Source organism: Gavia stellata, chromosome 18 (assembly GCF_030936135.1).
Source record: "Gavia stellata isolate bGavSte3 chromosome 18, bGavSte3.hap2, whole genome shotgun sequence".
Lineage (NCBI taxonomy): Eukaryota > Metazoa > Chordata > Aves > Gaviiformes > Gaviidae > Gavia > Gavia stellata.
Genome location: NC_082611.1, coordinates 4,050,668 through 4,070,189, shown reverse-complemented (window position 1 = coordinate 4,070,189; position 19,522 = coordinate 4,050,668). Strand labels below are relative to the sequence as shown.

The 19,522-nt window shown below is 37.0% G+C and overlaps 1 protein-coding gene across 2 annotated transcripts in view; it reads left to right on the top strand.

The window, feature by feature from the left end:
• Positions 1 to 19,522, top strand: part of USP22 (ubiquitin specific peptidase 22) — a 110,764-nt gene that overhangs the window by 46,524 nt on the left and 44,718 nt on the right. The window contains exons 3-5 of one of the 2 annotated variants that reach the window (XM_059826246.1): positions 6,419 to 6,532; positions 7,070 to 7,114; positions 11,998 to 12,099. In XM_059826246.1, coding sequence (XP_059682229.1) covers positions 6,419 to 6,532; positions 7,070 to 7,114; positions 11,998 to 12,099 — 261 coding nt within the window. The remainder of the gene's footprint in view (positions 1 to 6,418; positions 6,533 to 7,069; positions 7,115 to 11,997; positions 12,100 to 19,522) is intronic. The other variant, XM_059826247.1, reaches the window with a different exon arrangement.

The window sequence follows — 19,522 nt, the reverse complement described above, 5'->3', positions numbered from 1 at the left end:
AGGTTCAGTGGTTAAAAGACTAAACTAGAAACAGTCAGAAGACTGAAGTACCATTCAGTTTCAAAGGAGCCTGGAAAACAGCTGATTTCAGAATTAGTCCTGTTAGAGTACTTTCATTATTTATTAGATCACAAACTGTTTGTTGAGGAACTGTTTTTTCTAAGTATGTGCTGATTTAAGGTTCAGTCCAATAAATACATTTGTGGTGAGAGGAACTGGGTGGGTGAGCGTAATAATAATGCTCATGGATTAAGTTGAGGATTTTTTGGTAGAATTCAAAAAGCTTCTACTTCCCCTAGAAAACAAATAATGAAATTTTTTCATCTGATTTAGAGAAAACATGACAAAAAGCTGGTTTCTGTACTTAAAGTCAATCAAAGGAAAAAAGTCTGGTTACTGCTCTTAATACATACCTGTCTGAAATCTAATATGTAGAAACAGAACACCTATGTAGAGGAATGACAGTAAAAGTTACTTAATTTTCATTTGAGTTGGAAGGTATTGACTGTTAATTCTGCATGATGGCAGTGGAGTTGAGTTCTTCTGTAAACAGCTAAGACTTTCATTATACTCTGTGTGGAAGGGGCAATTAAAGCATTTCCCATGCAGTGCCTTGCAGTGCTAGAGTAGCAGTTTGGTTTTTCCTTTTGCATCTAGGCTCAGAAGGGGGTAGAAAAGGTCATCTGGGCATTTTACCAGTCCCTTGATTAGACTTCAGTTCTAATGTTTTGCTTAGTGTGGGTGTTGAAAAAAGTCTGTTAAGGAGATGAAGTCAAATGGAAAACAGGATAGTGTTTTTTAGTTCTGTCAGAGGTGGATCATGACAGACTAATGTGTCTTTTTGAGAATATAACTGATTTTCTTAGAAAAAAGGAAATACACTGGACCTAATTTGTCTAGAACAAGCTAAGAATTTGACATTTTGACCTCTTGGACATTATTACTTGAGGTAGAAGTGACAGGGGTTAATATAAGAATTGTGGTGTATATGAGGCAGGATAAAGTGAGACTGATGATGAATAAACTGAAAGCAGAATGTGTTGGATGCACAGACTTTACTAGCAGAACCAGTCTTGGTTTACTGCTGTTTCCTAGTAATTGAAGAGAAGGAATTACATCTGTGTATGAAATACTTGATGGTCACAGAGTTCAGAGGTATTTCTTATACTGAGGAGGGCTGGCTAGTCCTGTGGTAAGAATTAAATAGCCTCACTGACTACAGTAATACATGTGAGATTAAATTTGATAGTAGAAAGTACAAACTCTTTGTACTTCAACATAATAATATTCTTGTGATGTCATCCAGAGGATCATTGATTGGAAGCGGAGGAGGAAAGCATTTTGGATATATGGGTCAGCCATAGGGTATGGCTTTCAACCTCCAATATTCCTCATAGCCATTAAACACTTACCTGTTGCTGCTGGTTTAAAAGAAGAAGTAGTAGTACTTAAAGAATAGAATGGTTTTTATCTCAAGTATTAGGAGAAGAAAATACTATTTCTTTTAAATATTAAATGTGGGAGGGAAGGATAATGCTTAACTGTTTTTAATAGTTTTTAACGTGTATTAAAAGATCGGGTATCTGACACTGCATTTTTGGCCACAAAACAAAGTTTGGGACTCCACTCCCTCCTCCTGACCCTGCAAGTAAGTACCTGTGATTCTTAATGATTTCAATGGAAGCTAGCTTGGGTCACCCTTTAGCAGGACTAGCCTTTTATTTTTATTTATATAGCTAAATAAATAAAAAATAAGTATACTCGTTTTGTGACTTGTAGAGTTGATAAGGCTGTGATCACCTTGGTAGAGACTGAAGGGATAAGGGAAAAGCGTGAATAGCTTTTAATGCGCCTGCTCACTAGTTGATTGATGCCTTGGATGAGTCTGCTGGTGTATTTTGGCACCTCCTTTTTTTTTTTCCCCTCCTTATTGAGATCAGTGAGATTTCCTTAATCATATCAGTAAACCTTAATAGCTTATCAGTTCAGGAATTCTGATCTGTGATGCAGTTTCCAGGTGCCAGGAAAACAGAAAGAATGCAATCAGGTATTTGTTTTGTGCTAATATATCGGATAGAAGAACAAGTGGAGAGCTGGCTTGAAGTTCAGAAAATCACTTCTTGTGGTCTTGAGACTATTAATCTGAAACTGGTTTAATGATTAACACTTAATGTGAGAAATTAGGGAGTATGAATTAGCCTAGGATGTTGACTTAGAACACTGTCTAAAAGAATTACCAATTTAGTCTCCTTTGTTACAGAAGTTGAACAAAATGTAGGTGATTTGCATAGAATACGAGTGTATGTTGATTTTGAGTTGATAACACACCAAGATTGAGTCACAGAAATTCAGTGGAATTAATTTCAATACAGGTAAAAATTGACCTGAATTCTGTGTTGCTCTATGTTTTGTTGTACTTGAATGTAGCCAGTGTTCTAAGGAAGATGATACCAAAACATCATTCACAAATGTGTCTCATCTGATGGAAGGCTGCCGTATAATATGGCGAAGTATCCCATTTTCCACTGAGCAATGTTAGTTCTGTTCACCTGGGTCTCTTGAAAACCAAATGTACGTGTTTCTTAACTGGATGAGGCGTGTGCACTCTGGATGTGGCATGCTTCCCTGCTTTTTTACATATTGTTGTTACGTTCCCGTCACCTCTGGTCTCTTAACATTTTCACAAGGACATCAGTGGATATATTTGGCAAAGTAAAGCACTCAGGCTTAAACAAAACACTTTACTTGGCTCCGAGATGGAGAGTTTGAAGACCTTTTGCTGCCTGAACTTAAACTTTCACCCCTGAGTTGTTGTCTTTCAAACTTACTGTCACTTGCACCTAGTAGATAAAGTTGCTTTCACTCCTGCATGATCTTCTGTGATGCCTCGTTGTTTCTCCAGGCTGATACCTTTATTTTTAAATGAAAAATGAGATATCTTTTTACTTTCTCTCTCTTGTGCTGCAGCTGCTTAGAATTTTGTATATGAAGGGGCACGGGAGATCTGACTTTAAAGTAATGGTAGCCTGTTGTCAGCATAGAAGGTATAAAAGCAAAGAAAAATGTTATATTCCAAGAGGCCTTTTCATTCTTAAATTACTTTGCCTGTGATCCACAAAGAGGTATTTTGAGTTCCTGAAACAGGAAACTAGATTGATCAAATTTAATAAAATGACATTATGATTCTTTTAAATTTCTTCTGGTTCTTCCCTATGAAAGAAAAAAGTGTATTTCTGCTGAACGTATATTTCATTTTTCCACTGTAATCAATTCTGTATGTGTATTAAGATAAAACTGAATTAATAATACACTGATTTTTGCCCCCTGCCCCCTCCTGAGGAGGGTAGCAGAAGTGTTAGGAAACTGGGATACTGGAAGGTAGGAATAGCAGCCATTCTGGAGGAGCCTCCTAAAAGAGGTATTCATGGTGAGGAACGTGGGGCATCATGCAGAGTTGGCAGTGGATTAATCTGAAACATCTAGTTACCATTTCTAGGTTAGTAGTTCCCAAACTTTTTATGAATTTGAGGCCTGTTTCTGTTAGTTTTGTGCAAATGATACTAATGCAAATGATGAAATTTGTTACATGTACGTTCTCATACTTTACTCTCATAGGGGTTTTTACTGGATCTTGACTGAAGTACAATACAAGTGGCTCAGTCTGGGGTAGAGCTTCACAGCAATGTAGTTTAAAAAAAAAATTTTAGCCTGTTGCTAGCAATGAGGTGAAACGTTTGTTGCCCCATCCCAGTCCTTTTGAGGGAGAAAGTTTTGTATGGACTTTGTCCTTTTGGTGTGGTGTAACTTCACTTAGTGCTAATGAATTGCTTGCTTTGGACAAATTTTGGTCAGTAAGACAGTCCCTTCAGTGGTTCCTCTGCGGGGACCCTCAGCCCGGCGCCTGCCAGGCCCTGCAGGTCGGCTCTGCGGGCACGGAGGCTCACCAGCGTGACTTGGTAGTGGGTGTTTTTACTTTGCCCTAGAGAAAACATTCTTTTTCACCTCAAGAAGACCTGAATAAGAAGGTTAAAGTGCATTTCAAGGGAAAAATTAAAATTATACTAATTTGAAACAATTAACTTGCAAACTGTACTAGTGGACTCTTTTCCTAGGATCCTGAAACTGAGCAGACGTGTTTTGCCTTTCATGAGAAACTCCTGCCCTTCCTTTGTGCTGTAACCAGGCCTGTATGGCCGCCTTGTCACGGGTGCTTGAGGTAATTTGTCCAAAACCTATTGCAGTCTTTTTAATGACATTGAAAGTGTTGGCATATATACAACTGTATTGTTCACATAAGTATGCTGGAGAGAGGACATTTTCTCAAGAGTCCTTAATCAGGCGCTGGACAATTATGGCTTTTACTCTGTCAGTGTTTCTGTTTAAACTTTCTGATTCTTTACGCCAGATTCTTTACACCATTCTACTCTGCACAAGTGGTTTGTGTAAGGTGGTCTCTTGTTGGTCTTGATCTTGACATCTATACTTCATCAGTCACATGTGTAAATCCAGAAAGTTGAGAAAAGTAAGGAATCCTCTGAGCACAATGGATGCCTACCCATTCTGATGGTAGATTGAAAGTATTAGTGCTCACAGAGAGTCCTATTTATTTAATATTCTGCCAGCACTGTTCTGTTATTTGGTTGGGAGGGGCTGTCTGTGGGGTCTTCAAAAAAGTATATGGAGAACAGTATTTGATTTTGTGTTTGAAGACCAATACTTTGGATTTTCAACAAATCTTTGTTGATAACTGTGTGTAACAGGTAGTGCAATAGATAATGGAGTGAATATCATATAACTCTAATATTGTGTATCTTAATTGTGATTTTTTTTTTCCTTTTTTTTTTTTTTCTGACATGCCATAGTGTTTTCTTACTCATCTCTACCACAGCTAAGATTCTTATCCCCTTTTGTGATATTTTGGTAAAGGAGTTTATTAAGTCCTCTGGGCACCAGGGTGAAAATTCCGGTGTTCGAACGTTACACAAGGTAATGCAAGCAGTTCTTACCCTCTTCCGCAAATCGATTGTGGTCCAAATAGACAAAACAAAAGAATAAAATAATGAAGCAGGTAAGCAAGATGACAGCCAACAGACATTATGCAAACTTGTTTAAATTAATTTTCTCTTTATTACATAAGAAGTAACAAACAATTTGACATAATAATTGAAAAAGTGATTTTGAAGAGGACGACGAGAAAAAAGTGTGTACAGGACTAAAGGAGAGGAGTAGCAGGTTGTGAGAGGGGTAAAGGCTGTGAAGGATGCATGAGATGTGGTTAGAAAGAAACTTCACCAAGCTTACCAAGGCCGCTGGCCTGCAAACAGGGGGAGAGCACAAAGACTTCACCTTTGTTTGCCTGATGAGACCGACAACAGAATTCCTGCTGTGTGGCTTATTTATGACTTCAGGGTAGTTCAGTGCTGTTTCTTGCAGGTCACCTAAGGTGGTAATGGTTTCCTTTGTTTAAAACAAGTTTCCACTGTAGTGAGAATTTCTTTAAATAACACTATTTAATTGGAAATAAAAGGAATTTGGAAACAAAATAAATGGAGGATACACTCTTGAGGGAGAATGGTGATGTGTTTCTCACAATCTGCCTCTAGCAGACAGCTATCTTAGTAGCTGGCTAAGAATTTGTTAGTGCCCACCGAAACTTTTTTTCTTTCCTTTGATTATGGCTTTTTTCCATATCTATGTACTGAAAATCAGCAATTTCCTATGATTAGTTTGCACTTACTTCTTCCTCGGTATATATTGACGCAAAATGTCATTTCCCAGTTAGCTGATTTATTTCATTTCTTGGCTTTCTTTTGTTTAGAGTTGTGTAAGAAAAATATTTTTAACATTGGCCAGTGTTCATATGTCCATTCTAAAAGGGTGTGTGAAACAAGAGAAATTGTGAGACATGCAACCTGTGGAATAAACTACTTGGGAAAACCATTTTGAGCTTTCAGTGCTGTCTTCTGTTTGAGCCTTCATTTGGATAGGTGCTTTCTGATTATTTTAATGGCCTTGAATAGAAATTACTGAAGTCTTAGAAAAGACGATTCAAACTTACCTATCAAATCTTACAGTACTAGTTCTGCATGTATTTCAGTCAGTCACTACAATTATGCCTTTTGGTTACTTATGTCGTTGAAAGTCATATTGTGAATTTCAAGCAACTTGAAGGCAGCTAATGCTTTGTCTTGCACAGTTTTCTTGCTGTGTCAGAAGCAAATGAATAACTCATACTGTAACTGGAAAAATTTCCCTGTTTTTTTCTTTTTTTTCCCTCCAGATTCTAAGGTACAGATTTTACTTTTTGTGGACTGCTGAGGAGAAGGAGTGCCTGACTTGGAAGCCTACTTTAAAATGTCTTCTAGTTTATGAACTCACATCTTTTTTCCTCCTCCCCAACGTCCCTTCTGTTTTGCAGCCATAGACCTTTTGTATGGGGGTATATACTGCTTTATGTGTCAAGATTACATATACGACAAAGACATGGAACAAATTGCCAAAGAAGAACAACGAAAAGCTTGGAAATTACAAGGTTTGGTTTTCCTGCCTGAATTTCTTATTTCTGTTTTTAATCATACCTGTCCCTCCCATTTGTCGATGGCAAAAAAACAGTAAGGGGAAGAAAGAGCTCTTTAGAGATAGTAGTGCAGGCCTTGGGAGAGAGAGATGTCTAGCTATTACTTTCCAGGAGTTAGACTGTTAGTTTAACATGTGCGCCGCACCTAATTGTAGCAAAAATATTTTATTTTTAATTGAAAAAAAAAAAAAAAATCTAACATTAATCCTGCAAAACTTGCATAATATCAGAGTCAGATCTGTATTAGGTAGAAAATGTAAGAGTCTGCTCCTTTAGGCTAATTTAGGTGATACAGGTAATAAATCTGTTCCCCTCACATGAAATGCCACCCTTGTGTGTGATTTTTATTTTTTTAATAGAACGTGCCAGCTTACTTACACACCTGTGCTTTCGTGGTACACGCACAGTATCTATGTAGAAATATTTACACACAAATATATGTACACACATTTGTTTTATTCAGTTTGCTTTCCCTAATTTTTTCTTTTTTAGCCTTCACCCCAACAGTGGTTTCTCACTACCAGTGTACAATGACAGGTAAGAGGCGTGGACTGGCGACGCACTTCACTAACAAGCGTCCCTTTGCTGATTATCCTGCCATTTTAGACATGAATCACAGTTAAGAATGCCAGTTTTATCGTGCAAATTGTTTTCCTCTTGTTTGGATATGTTCCAATGATTGAATAATTACAGCAGACTTGATTTCATATGTCCTTTCCTTGATAGAACTACTCCAAAAGAAACCTTTTCTCCTATTTTTTTGGAAAAGAAAGGAAGTAGCATTTACCTTTAACAGAGTAGTTTTTAAGCATCAGTTATAAAAGCTTGTAATTTTCCATTTCCAGTGGCCTCTAGGGGGTATGTTTTCTTAAAGTGGGAAAGTCTGTATTTGAAGACAGATGACTTCTGTCTAGTAATGTCTCTTACTGAATCCATGGCATCCTGTTTCAATGTGACAGCCTTAGTTAGGGCTGATATGACTTCAAACCATTCTTAACCTCATTTCCAATTTTAAAAATAGCACCTAACATCGTATTAACGAGAGCTTTTCTGATGGCGTATGAAAAGTATAGCTGCTTTTACTTAGTTCCTACTACGGATCGCATTCTACTTTCTGCTTATTCCCCATTTTGAGGGAGCCGAGTCAGAGAAAAGGACGATAGTGAGATTGTCGGTGAGTCCTAGAACAAGAAAATACAGCTTAAAATGCTTTAGCACAAGGCACTGGTTTTCAAAGCAAGACAACATGGAAACGTGTTTTTAAACCTTGCATATAGGCTATGCATCTCTTCTGAAAACTCCTTCAAACCCTTCTAAACTGCGTTGTTTTGGGCACCAAATTAATCAACTACAGCAACGTAACACTTCTTTGTGATGCTATAGAAGAGGAAGGCCCCCCAGTTCCTTACTTTTGAATAAGTAAATTCAAAGAGCAGTTTCTTAATTATGTTGTCCTTATCAAATTATATATTTGTGCCTTCTGGACTGAGATGCAGCCAGTTTGTCCTCCGGTGGGCATCAGGCTGCTATAGCTTACATTTTGGGGTAATTACAGCTACAAGATTGTTCATCTTGTTGTCTTGGACCACAAAGCTGTGTGGTGAAGGGAATAATCACCGAGAGGAACTGCCAGGCAGAAAACCTTCTCTGTACTGGTTAACTGACTAATGAATGGCAAATTAAATATATATATATATATATATATGTGTGAATGCATATTTATATGAATGTGCATATTGCATCTTCCGTCTGTGGAGAACAAGTCGGTAATGACCAGTGAAGATAGAAGAAGAAGGAATAGACGGCAATACACTTTAAATTACTGGACTACATAGTACAGACATTTTTTCTTTGAAGTTATGGCATAGAATCTTTTGTTTTATGGCTTTTCACCATGAAACCGTGTATGTTTTCCCGCAAATTTGTCTAAGGAATGAGAAAGGGACAGGCATGCGAGAAATAATGGAGAATTGTGTCGTCTTTTTTCCTTCTTTCTCCATTGCTTCAATCTGTCCCCTCCTTCCCATAGTGACTCATGTTATCTGAAAGATTATAAAGGGGGAATGAACCCTTCTTCCTCCAAACTGAATGTCAAGATGAGTACAAACCCCAAACTCAGTGTCTTGGTTTTATATTTCTACCACAGAGTTAGTGTTGCCAACTTAAAGAACTTAAGAAGTGAATCCAGTCTGCGAAAACTGAGATTGGCTTAAAAATTGAAGTGTCAATGTTTTATATTTTCAAACTTCTCTTCACAGTGCTTGAAGGGTATTGGTATATACTTTAATAGATGCTCACATAACAACATGATGCCTGGAGAAAAAACTTTAAGAAAAACCCCAAATATGATGAGATTCATTTCATACTCTTGTAATATTAACTCCTAGTGTGATGAGTTCCCATGTCCAGCTGTAGTTCAGGGTTATATGATATAACTCTGAACAAGTTGCAACTCTGCAATTTTTTTTTCTCTGGTATTTTGAATGCTTTTTAATAATGAGGGAGGTGAGAATACACAGAGCCCTTCATTCTAATTAATGTTTCCATTTTGGGGAGGGCAAAAAGGGGGATTTGCTAAGTATAGCAGAGTAAACAATTTATATTAATGATTACTTGCAAAATTGTGACTTTTATAAACTAGAGACTTCATCGTCTTTTCCTGTACTCATCCATATGTGCCTGATAAAGTCTCTGAAAAATGACAATTTGTGTATTTGACCTAATAAAATGAATTCTTAGATGAAGATTTCACATGCTGACTTGAATCTCTGGCTATTTTATAGCACCATTTTTAAAATGATGAGTTTTCACTCCTATAACGCTACTTTCTTTTACTTGTAAATGTAACCTGTGCATGTTTCGCAAATCTTTGTTTAAGGTAGTTTATATTGGAGTTTTTGGCATGTTTGTGGGTGTTATTAAACCTTTTATTAAACCTTTTTCCTTCTTTTGCTTTGGGGTTTTTTTGTTTGGTTTTTTTTTAATTTTAAACACTGAACCATTACTAATAAATGGTTCTGTCTTTTTTTCCAAATTTTCAAGAGTAATAAAACCTCAGTATTCTTTTTAAATTATATAGCCAGAACAGAACACTTTTTAATTTCTGTCTCTGACTTAACTTGTGCCCTTTCTAATGAAAGGCTTCTGTAAGAAAGTTTTCTGTCTGTTTTGCTCTGTGTTTGTTGTGGCATTAAGTATACATCGTTTTGTCTTTGGTTTCATTTCTTTTTAATTGAACAATATTTGATTCACCCAGAATCCTGCAAAGATATCCAGTCTGTCATGTTTAACTTTACTTGAAGAGTTGCTCTTGTGAAATGCTTTGGTCCGCATCCTCTCTAAGCATTTAAGCTATATAATTATATATAGATATATATAAATATATATGAATAGTCCCACTGACATATGTGGAACTATTACATGCCTAAAGTTGAGCGCACATGTGTTTCCAGGTGTGAATTTTGTTATATTTGATTTAAACCAGGATTTAAACATATCCAAGTTTTTTTATTATTATTATGAGATTTCATCCCATTGTCAGATTATACTAACTGTGTTTGGCCATGTTTAAACTACATTTGGGGTGAAGCCAAATGCAAGAGTTCAAGTTTACAGCTGGCCAGTGCAGTAGCTGGTACTAACATGGTGTTAAAAATTATTTTGAGCTTTTTTCCAAACCAATTTATATATATTCCTAAGGGAGCATTACAACTATGAAAAGGGTTGCTGAATACATCTAATATAAAACTTGTTGCAAGCCAATGTTCTGTCATATGTGAACTGTCCATATGTGCGTCTCTAAAGTTGCTTCATTCGTTTGCCTATGCATACTGTATAGTGTATTCAAAGCACTGCAGCTGTTTTATCTCATCAATCTGTTACACGGTAATTAGTTTCCTTTTCTGTTTTCCTGGGTGTGTAGCTTGATGCTGAACCTTGGATAAAGGAAAGGGACTATATGATTCTGGTATTCTTTCTTATGCTTCTTGCATAATCTATTGATGAATCAAAGTGAGAGATGGGTGCATCCATGTAAATAAGAATTTTCTAGTCCTCAAGAATCTGAAAATGAGACCTTTTATTACTAGAACCTGGAGGGTCAGTAGTAACGAAGAATTGAACATTGTTGGGTGGGTAGCTTCTGACAAGCATAGCTATTTCTGAAAATGAAGATCAAAGAGCTATTAAAATTTAATGTATATTATGCAGAATGTGTAAGCCTCTAGCTATACTTTCTACTCTCCTTCTTTTCCTATGTATGATTTATAATTTATTTTCTGTAGCACAGCACTGTTTCTGCACCATGCATTCTTTGAAAAATAACTCTTAATTGACTTTAATCCTCAGTTTTAGAATAGATTGCTTGTCATCGTATTATTCTTTATTTTTAATGGCAAGATGCTTTTGTGACTCACTATAATTGACCTTGCATAGTAATTTCTCTGTGCTACGTAGAATGCTGCAGCAGTACTTAGCTGGTCAGCACATGAGTCTTCGCTGTTGTGTTTTTCTTGTATCAGATTTACACTGAACACAACTCTGTGCCTACTTCAGATCTATTCTCCGTACTGCTTACCTGACTCATTTCTACTGCACTTTCCTTTCAACAAAAGAAACTTATTGGAAATATAGTGTTGGTGGTTAAAGAGAAAAATGACAGATTTTAGCTGCAGCTTATGAGAAAGGGTAGTTAAGTATTTGGAGAGTTTTGGTTGCTTGGTAGGGGAGGGTTGTGTTTAAACCTACTACTAATTGCATTTTTAGGTAATGTTAGATATGTCAATAAAGTGAATCTTAAGCATTAGAACTTGCTAATATCCAGTCCTAAATCAGTGGTTGTAAGCAGGGGTCATACTCTGTAACGGTACATTCCAAGACATGCAGTAACTGTTTAATATATCAAATTACTAAATTCTGATGTTTATCTGTAAAGATTAAGCCTGTATCTGTCCATTAAGTTGGGTCAGTTTTGATTTATTGAATAACTTGTCAAAGTTTGGTGAGATTTCTTGGTTATCTTGTATCTTCTCCTAAAATCATATGGTGGTTCTGTCATTTGACCTCCTCTGAGCACAAAGAAATGGATTTTTGAGTAACAGTGGATTTATTCTTGTGCTGGAATTTATTTTTAACTGAAAGGAGAATTATAATCCAATAATGGAAAATTTATTTGGGCTAGGTGTTCTTTGCAAGTAAAGAAGTGCTTTTCTTTTCTTCTTCTTCTAGTTCTTATTTGTTGTAAGATTGGTTATCGTTCTGAACAATATTTTGGGGGGGGAGGGGTAAAAATAAATCAGTCTCTTGTAGTTGTACATAGATTGAATCTAACTTAATGGACAGCATGTTGAAAGTTTTACTTGAACAGAGTTTTTAATCCTTTCACTAAACAACTTCCTGAAACTTTCTTTTCGTCTGCTTAGGCATTGGAGAGAAGTATTCAACATGGGAGCCAACCAAACGAGAGTTAGAATTGTTACGACACAACCCCAAGCGGAGAAAAATAACCACAAACTGCACCATAGGTAGGTTCTAGAAATCCTTTCTGAAGCTGATTCTTGGCCACTTGTGTGTTCAAAATTCTGTGTTGTTTTTTCCATAAATATTTTTAAGGTAATTGTAGTGGATTTCCTTAACTGTTAGGGTAACAAAATAAGTTTATTTTAAACTACCTTTTTCTTACTGTAGAAGGATATCTGCTCTGTCACTTCAGGTACTGATGATGATTCATCTGTGTAACAGCTACAAAACAACTTTTTTTGACAATATGCATTTAAAGGCTTTAGCAGTAATCAGTGAGGTTATCTCAACGCAATTATCTTCAGAGATCCCATGCAGGTGTATGAAGGAAAATCGTGTAGTTCAGATGGTAACCTTAACTATAGTAGTCTATTGGTAAATCTGTTTTTCTCAGACAGAATAAGCACAGTGATGGCTTTCTGCTTCATGTTCTAAACTCTAAATGGGGTCTCTTCAATTTCATATTGACTCTGAAAAGATGTAGTTTGTTCTCCAGTGTGTGTCAAATAGCAGTTGTGAAATGTGTATCAAATGTTTAATGTTTAGAGTTCAGTAGTCTAGAACAAAGAACTCTCTGAAATGCTGGCATATCTGCTTACGGCTGGAGAGTGTTTGGGTAAGGGTGATGAAAATGAACAGTGATTTCCTTTTTTTTTCCCTGCTGTCTTTAGGTTGGGGGAGTAGGGAGTTAAAACCAGCTTCCTGACAAGCTCTAACGAAGATTATTGGGCACTTTCCTATACTGTTAAATGCACAGTAACATTTTAATGGTGAAGGTACAAGGTTATAGACATTGGAAGTAGGAAACTTTAAAAATTTTTTTCCTGATTTTTAAGCTACTTACTCTTTTATGAGAACGCGTCACAGTTTCAGCACATTTGCTTTTGTCAAAATACACTGAACGTAATTGCTAACACTTTCTAATGTTTCTAATACAGTAAGTCATATTTAATCCAAAATATGTGTATATTTATTTGGAAAAATGGACCAAGAAGCACAGAGTAAATTGTAGTATGTTGAAAATGCGTATAGAATGGTAATTCTAAAGAAGGCACCTGTGTATTTGCAGTAGTGGAACAAGAAAGCCAGTTGGAGAAACATCTGGACTTCCAAGCGGCCTAGGAAAAAATAACTAGACAAAGATTGCTTGCATCATGTTCACACTGGGATTTTGTGTTTTATGAAACTCCAATATATTTTGTAAAGACTGATACAAATTACTTAAGATAATAGAACTATGCAGGGCAAAAAAAAGTTTGATAGACTTCTGAAGGTGAATGTGACTTTCCTGAAGAATTGAAGCACATTCTGTGTTTCTCTTTCCAATCTGAAGGAATGCTATGCCTACTCTTAAAGGATTTTAAATTTTTCAGTCTGTTCTAAAAGGACATGTCTGGTTGCATGAAATCTCATACAACGCTGCATGGGCGGGGGAGCGCGCGTGAAACACAGGGGATAAGGGAAATGACTGATCTCTACTTCTGCAGGCATGCTTTTAATAATTTCTCCTACTGAGCCCTGGAGCTGTCTATGTGCTGAGATTTAGAAAGAGAAAAAAATCAAAGCACCCAGGAGACATAATGCAGTTTTGGGCTACGGTTTGAAGCAAAAGACTAGTGTTCTTTCACAAAAATACATTGGGGGTTTAGCTGAAGGAAGAAAAGACCTGTCATTGTCCTTGAGCCTTTTCTCTCCATCTAACCTGCTGCTAAATATATATCTGCTTCAGAGTCTTTTTCGCTTCCCTTTCCTCACATTGACTTGTCTGTTTGCAGTTTCAGATCAGTGAAGAGCCTATATGCAGACTGAAATGCTGCAATTATCTGGATATTCCCATTTCTCTCTTTTTTTTAATACTCAATTCTTTTGACATCAAGTTTTTATCAATCCCATAGCAGATATTAGTGAATCCAGTTTATCTTCTGAGGTAGGTAAATGGCTCAGAGAATAGGCATAATGTCCAGTTTTATTGATTCTGAAAATGAAGATTATGTTGATAACCATCTATAAGCATTGCACATCTGTTGATCAGTTCTATTTACAAAAGTCTGTTGAAGCATAATCAGCTGCCTTTTATGTATAAAATACTCTCTGCAAAGCTATTTTAAGAGGAATGCCAGGGGTGTTCGCTGCTTTCTGTCTTGCCTCCAGAGATAATGCTGATGTCTGTTGGGAGACGGCATGTTTAACTGCTCTGCGATGACCTTCTGAAATGGTTCTTGTGCCAATGTCCGTTTCAGCATTTGTGTAAGACAAGTGTATTAGTATTATAACTAAAATAAGTGGGACAATATTCTGAAACATGGACAGGCATGGCCTTGAAAGAATAACTTAACTTGTATGTGAAGGGCTTGCATATGATTTTTAGCCCTAATAATAAATTGCATTAAAATTGATGTTATTCATATCTGGAACATACTTAGGGGATAAAACGTTCTGTTGTAGTTTCCTGTTACACCTTTATTATTTACATGACAGTCATGTAGGTGAATGTTTAGCTCTGTGGCAGAACCCTCTTCGTACATAAAGGGATTTTTTTAATTCCAGATTTGTAGCAATCTCATGATGCTTCTCAAACAGCTGGATGTATCTGCTACTTTTTCTGAGCTGGTTGAACTTTTATACAGCTGCAGGATCCTTTGTCTTTCACTAGCACCATAAATTAAATCTGAAGAACACTCAGTCATGAAATGAATATGTTATAATGGAGGATTGAACTGATAGTGCATTAGAGGAAATACTGTGCAAAACTCCTAGCTTTTGATTTAGTGAAATTAAATGATGTTTCCACTTATGCGACAATTTGAAACCCATTAACGAAGGAACATCTTGTTCACATCCTCAAAAAAAAAAAAAATCTGAAAAAACCTAAAAAATAAAAAAACCCAACTTAACAAAACCCCATAAATTTTGCTTGGTTCTCTTTTAAAATGGTGTGTGTTTCCATCTCATATTTCTTTTTCCAGCTACTAAGAAGATAGAGTAGGTAACTTTGCTCAAATCACTATTTTGCTATTGAGCAAATTGCTCTTCGAATGAAAACTCAGGTCGGCACTGCTACAGGCTATAGAAACTCTGCTGATTCCTGCCTTTTGGGATATAAACAAAGGGCTGTTCCCAGTGTTGTACATAAGCATCTTCAAAGTGACTTGGAACACACTGTTAACCAAGTGGAAACATTGAGCTAACTACATGTAAGAAGCCATGATGAAAAATCCTTGCATAGTGTGGATTTCATGTGGGGCGTTTCATATTCTGATGTCCTAGCAGACTTGAAATGTTGATGGATTTTCTGTATTTCAAGACATTGAGGAAGACTGTATAGTCTACTCAGACCATAAACATATGCTCTGTGATACCAATATCAGCTTGAGATACTCAGACCTTGTTGTGCCCCAGACGCTATGGCATGCTGCCTTTTTCATTGTGCTGGCACCGTTGATTTCAGGTGACCTAGATCAGGCTGAAGGGGTGGCATATCGTGGGGAATGCACAAGGTGAATGGAAAGTAGAAATTTTGTATGTTGTTCTCAGCAGCAGCACCGAATTGTGGCCTAGACTATCTAATTCATAGAATATTTCTATTCATAGAATTGCTCATCTTGATTTTTGGTTGAAGCTGCTGTTTCAGGCATCCTATGAACACCAAAACTTTTATATGGAAAATTAGATAAGACTTAATAATTAAATTAGATTCTAACAGTGTAAAAGGAAAATCTAATTTTTCAGCCGCCTCTTGTCTGTGAAGAGGCTGCCCTCAGCCAGTGAGGGTAATGACCAAGTTCCAAGTTCACAAGCAGATTTTTTTATTACGGGATTGGACTAGAGGTGAAAGTGATGCAGTATCTTTCAGGAGCTATTTTCCAAAGCTCGTTTTACTCTGCTAGCATTAATACTCCCAGCAGATCAGTTCTCCTGAGTACATGAAGTATTAGCTTGGGATCAGCTGGTCTCTGATTAGCATATGAACTGACTTTGTGGCTAAAGATTGGTATATTAACAATAGGAAGAATTAGACTCCCAAGGCACATGAATAATTAGCAGGAGCCACCTGGGATTCCCATTCGCAAGGCTGCAAAAAGGCAGAGGGGATAGCCTTTATAGGAGACTGAGCAAATCCTTCTCAGAAAGAATGATGAGGTGTGGGGGAGGTGGCAAAAACAAGAGCTACATGGGAGTAGCCAGGTGGGTTTTTGCTGCTGTGCAACACTAAGCAGTGTGATGTGACAAAGAGCAGCATGAGTGGAATAAATATTGCAGCAGAGCTCCCATGTAAAGGTGGCAAGGGAAGAGGAACAGTGGTCTGGAAAATATTTCTGGTTCTCAAGACAAGCCAACGGGAGCATTTCCGCTTCTGTAGAAGTAGCGGTAACTTGAGGGTGTTGAAGACTGCATTAGTACTTGGAAGTCTTTTGTGAATGTACCAGCTTTCAGGTGTACGTTTTCTAGTTGAATGCTACTTAAAGTAGCTCAAATAGAAAAGCGGAATGAAAAACATGGTTTGGTACAGCACCAAATTTTTAGCTGTAACTTAACTTTAAAAGTTACTGATTTGTAAGCAGTAGTACTTTCATATTTGAAATCATGACCACACAAAGTGCACCTTGAATAGAAGTCTCTTCTTTGATTCTTAAATTTGTTTGACTGCTGTGTGATGAAAGAAGGGAAAAACCTTCTTTAAGACTACTCAGGTGAATGTTTCCTCTGTGACTTATTTTTTTCATTTAACTTCATATTTAGAATGGTTAGCTGGTTGGAAAACTATTTCCTAAAAGGTTGGATTAGTAAAATCAAAAAATGCTACCGTTCTACCAGGAAGATCCTTCTATTCCTGTTTTACCTTGTCATGAGCTCTGACCATTGGACTGAGTCGTGTAATATTTTTTCCTATGTCTAAAATTCATAAACCTGATAGTAAAAATAAATAAAAACCGCCTTTCCTCCCAAAGTTCCCAGGAAATTTTAAGAAAAATTAAGAGGGGGTGCGCATCTTCTAAGAATTCCAAAACATAAGCTGTGATTTACTTGCTGAGGTTTGTAGAGATTTACTTTCAGGAAGTCTTGCTAGAGTTTCAAAGTTTACCTCTTTAGCAATATAAAATATAAAGCTTTCCTCTGCAAAAAGGCATTTGGAAAAGAAATTCCGGATTTGATGCTTCAGTAGCCTTTTTGTGTATTGATTGTCATTTGAGAGCATGTCACCTAGTTTTCCAAAGCTAGTGCCAGAAAGCAATTCGCATCACTGCTGTAATGTCACTCAGTATGGTTATCTTCACAGCAGTCATTGAGTTATCTATGATTTAATTGCTCCTGGGTAAGCTTAGGGAGGAGCACATTATCACTGAAGTCCCTGCAGTGTTTACCTGCTTGGAGTGAGCAAACTCTTCTTATAGAAACTTCTGTTATAGAAAAGTAAGTCATCTTACCTTCACATTTGAAGAGTTTACTAATTAACAGTACTTCTTCAGAATGTTTATTTGATCCCACGCTAGCTTCCCTGAGGAACAAGGGGGATTTTCTGCTCTTACTGTCTCTATATTTGATTGAATTTTAGGCCCTCTTTCAGGAAGGACATAAGCTGATGTGTTTCAGTATATGAGTTGTCCTGTTTATGTTTTCATTTCATGTCATGGTTTTGCAGGGGCATACTCTTTAATGAACATTGAGAACCAAACTCTAAAAAGCATTTCTGGTGAAAGCAATAAGACTTTATTATTTTCCCCTCTTCCCTCCCTCTATGTTGATGCTATGCTTTAAGGAAAAGAACTAGAAGTGTATGTCTCTCTAATATCTGCCAAGGATGAAGACATATGTTACAACTGAGGTAGACAGCTTTTTTCCATCGGGGGGCAATCCTTTTTTTTCCTCGTCACCCTTGTGTACGCTTCCCTTAATTCCAGCCACATGGTCCCACCCTCTCCGGGGCATTCGCTCTTGTGCTGTCAAGCTGGTTGCGGAGTCTGTTCAGTTCATTAACCTGGCAGAAAACATTGTGCTTTTTGTTGATGGTGGTTTTGCAAGAGCAGTGTTCTCCTGTGTTACTGCACTCAACAGCTTGACAAAGGTTCTGACACATGCACAAAGCTGGAGTGAGGAGGGGACGGTGCAGGAGCGGGATGCATGGCTGGGAGTAAGGGGGAACCTCCTTTTGCTGACAGCAAGCCGTGCTACATCCGAGCTGTAGTTTCATTTGCCTACAGCAAAGCCAGTGAAGATTAAATACTCCTGGGTTGTCACCCTAATAAGGTTTAAAATTAGAGTAAGCCAAGAAGTCAATTTTAAACAGAAGATAAACTTTTCAGCCTTTTTAGTATCGCGTGTGAGGAAAACAAATTATTTGAGAAGCTAGTGTCAATGATAATGTGGCCTATATTGTTGCATGTTTAGCTTAATATTTTTTAAAGTAAATTATTACGTATTTACATGAATTCCTTCTTGTCTTCTAAGATTTTAAAATCAGTTCGTTATCTTTATCAATTTACTTCTCTTTTAAAAAATCAATCTGTAGTAAGGCTGAAATTTAAGTGACCTTTTTGGCTTATGCCATTTACTGTTCCTACTGTAGTGTATATGGGTGATCTTAAAGTTTATGGCTTTTCTTTTTCAGCCTTTATACACAGTCCCCCTCCCCAAATTAAAAAAAAAGCTCTTTGGAAGCAACTAATATAAAATATTTGCCTATCTTTTGCTTGATGATTGAAGAATAGTTGAAACTTGCAGGGCATGTTTTTCAGCTTGTAATGATTCATGAAAGAAGGGTACCGATTCCATTTACAAAGAACTTTTTCCCCCAAGGGTTTAGTCCTGCTTTCAAGTTAAAATGCTGTAACAAGTTGAACTGTAAACTAGTTAACATCTTTTCTCCAGGGAGTATCAGGCAATAGTAGTGGGATAGCTTGGAAAATAAAATTATGTATTCAAGGAAATCATGGCTAGTTTTGGCCCTTGTTAGGCCTCCCAGTATTTTTCAGTTGAGCTTCTTGCAGTAGTGTATGGATTGTTGAAGAAACCACCAGACCTAACTTTTGTAGATTAGGAGTATTCTTAGCACCTCTTAGAAATACGATACTTTGAGATTGTTTTGTGGTTGTGTTTTTTTTTTTTCAATATCTGTGTACAGAATAAATCCCATGCCTTTGCTTTGTTTCCAATAAAAATTAACAAAAACAATTTTGAGGAGAAGTTACCTTGAAGCTTGAGCTTGGTGGTAGGTTGACACTGGAAACAGCTTTTGCAGTGATGCGCTAAATGTCCTCTGGAGGAGATTCTTAGGTTCAGGGGTCTGCTTGAAGGTTTTAATTTGCATGGCTTTATGTGGGAGCAGTTTAGTTTAAAACAGAATAGCAAGCTGCGTAGAACCTTTGGGTATATTTGCTGTCTGAGGATTAGTGGGTATTCATACAGGTTTTAGAATTCTTTAAAAAAAAG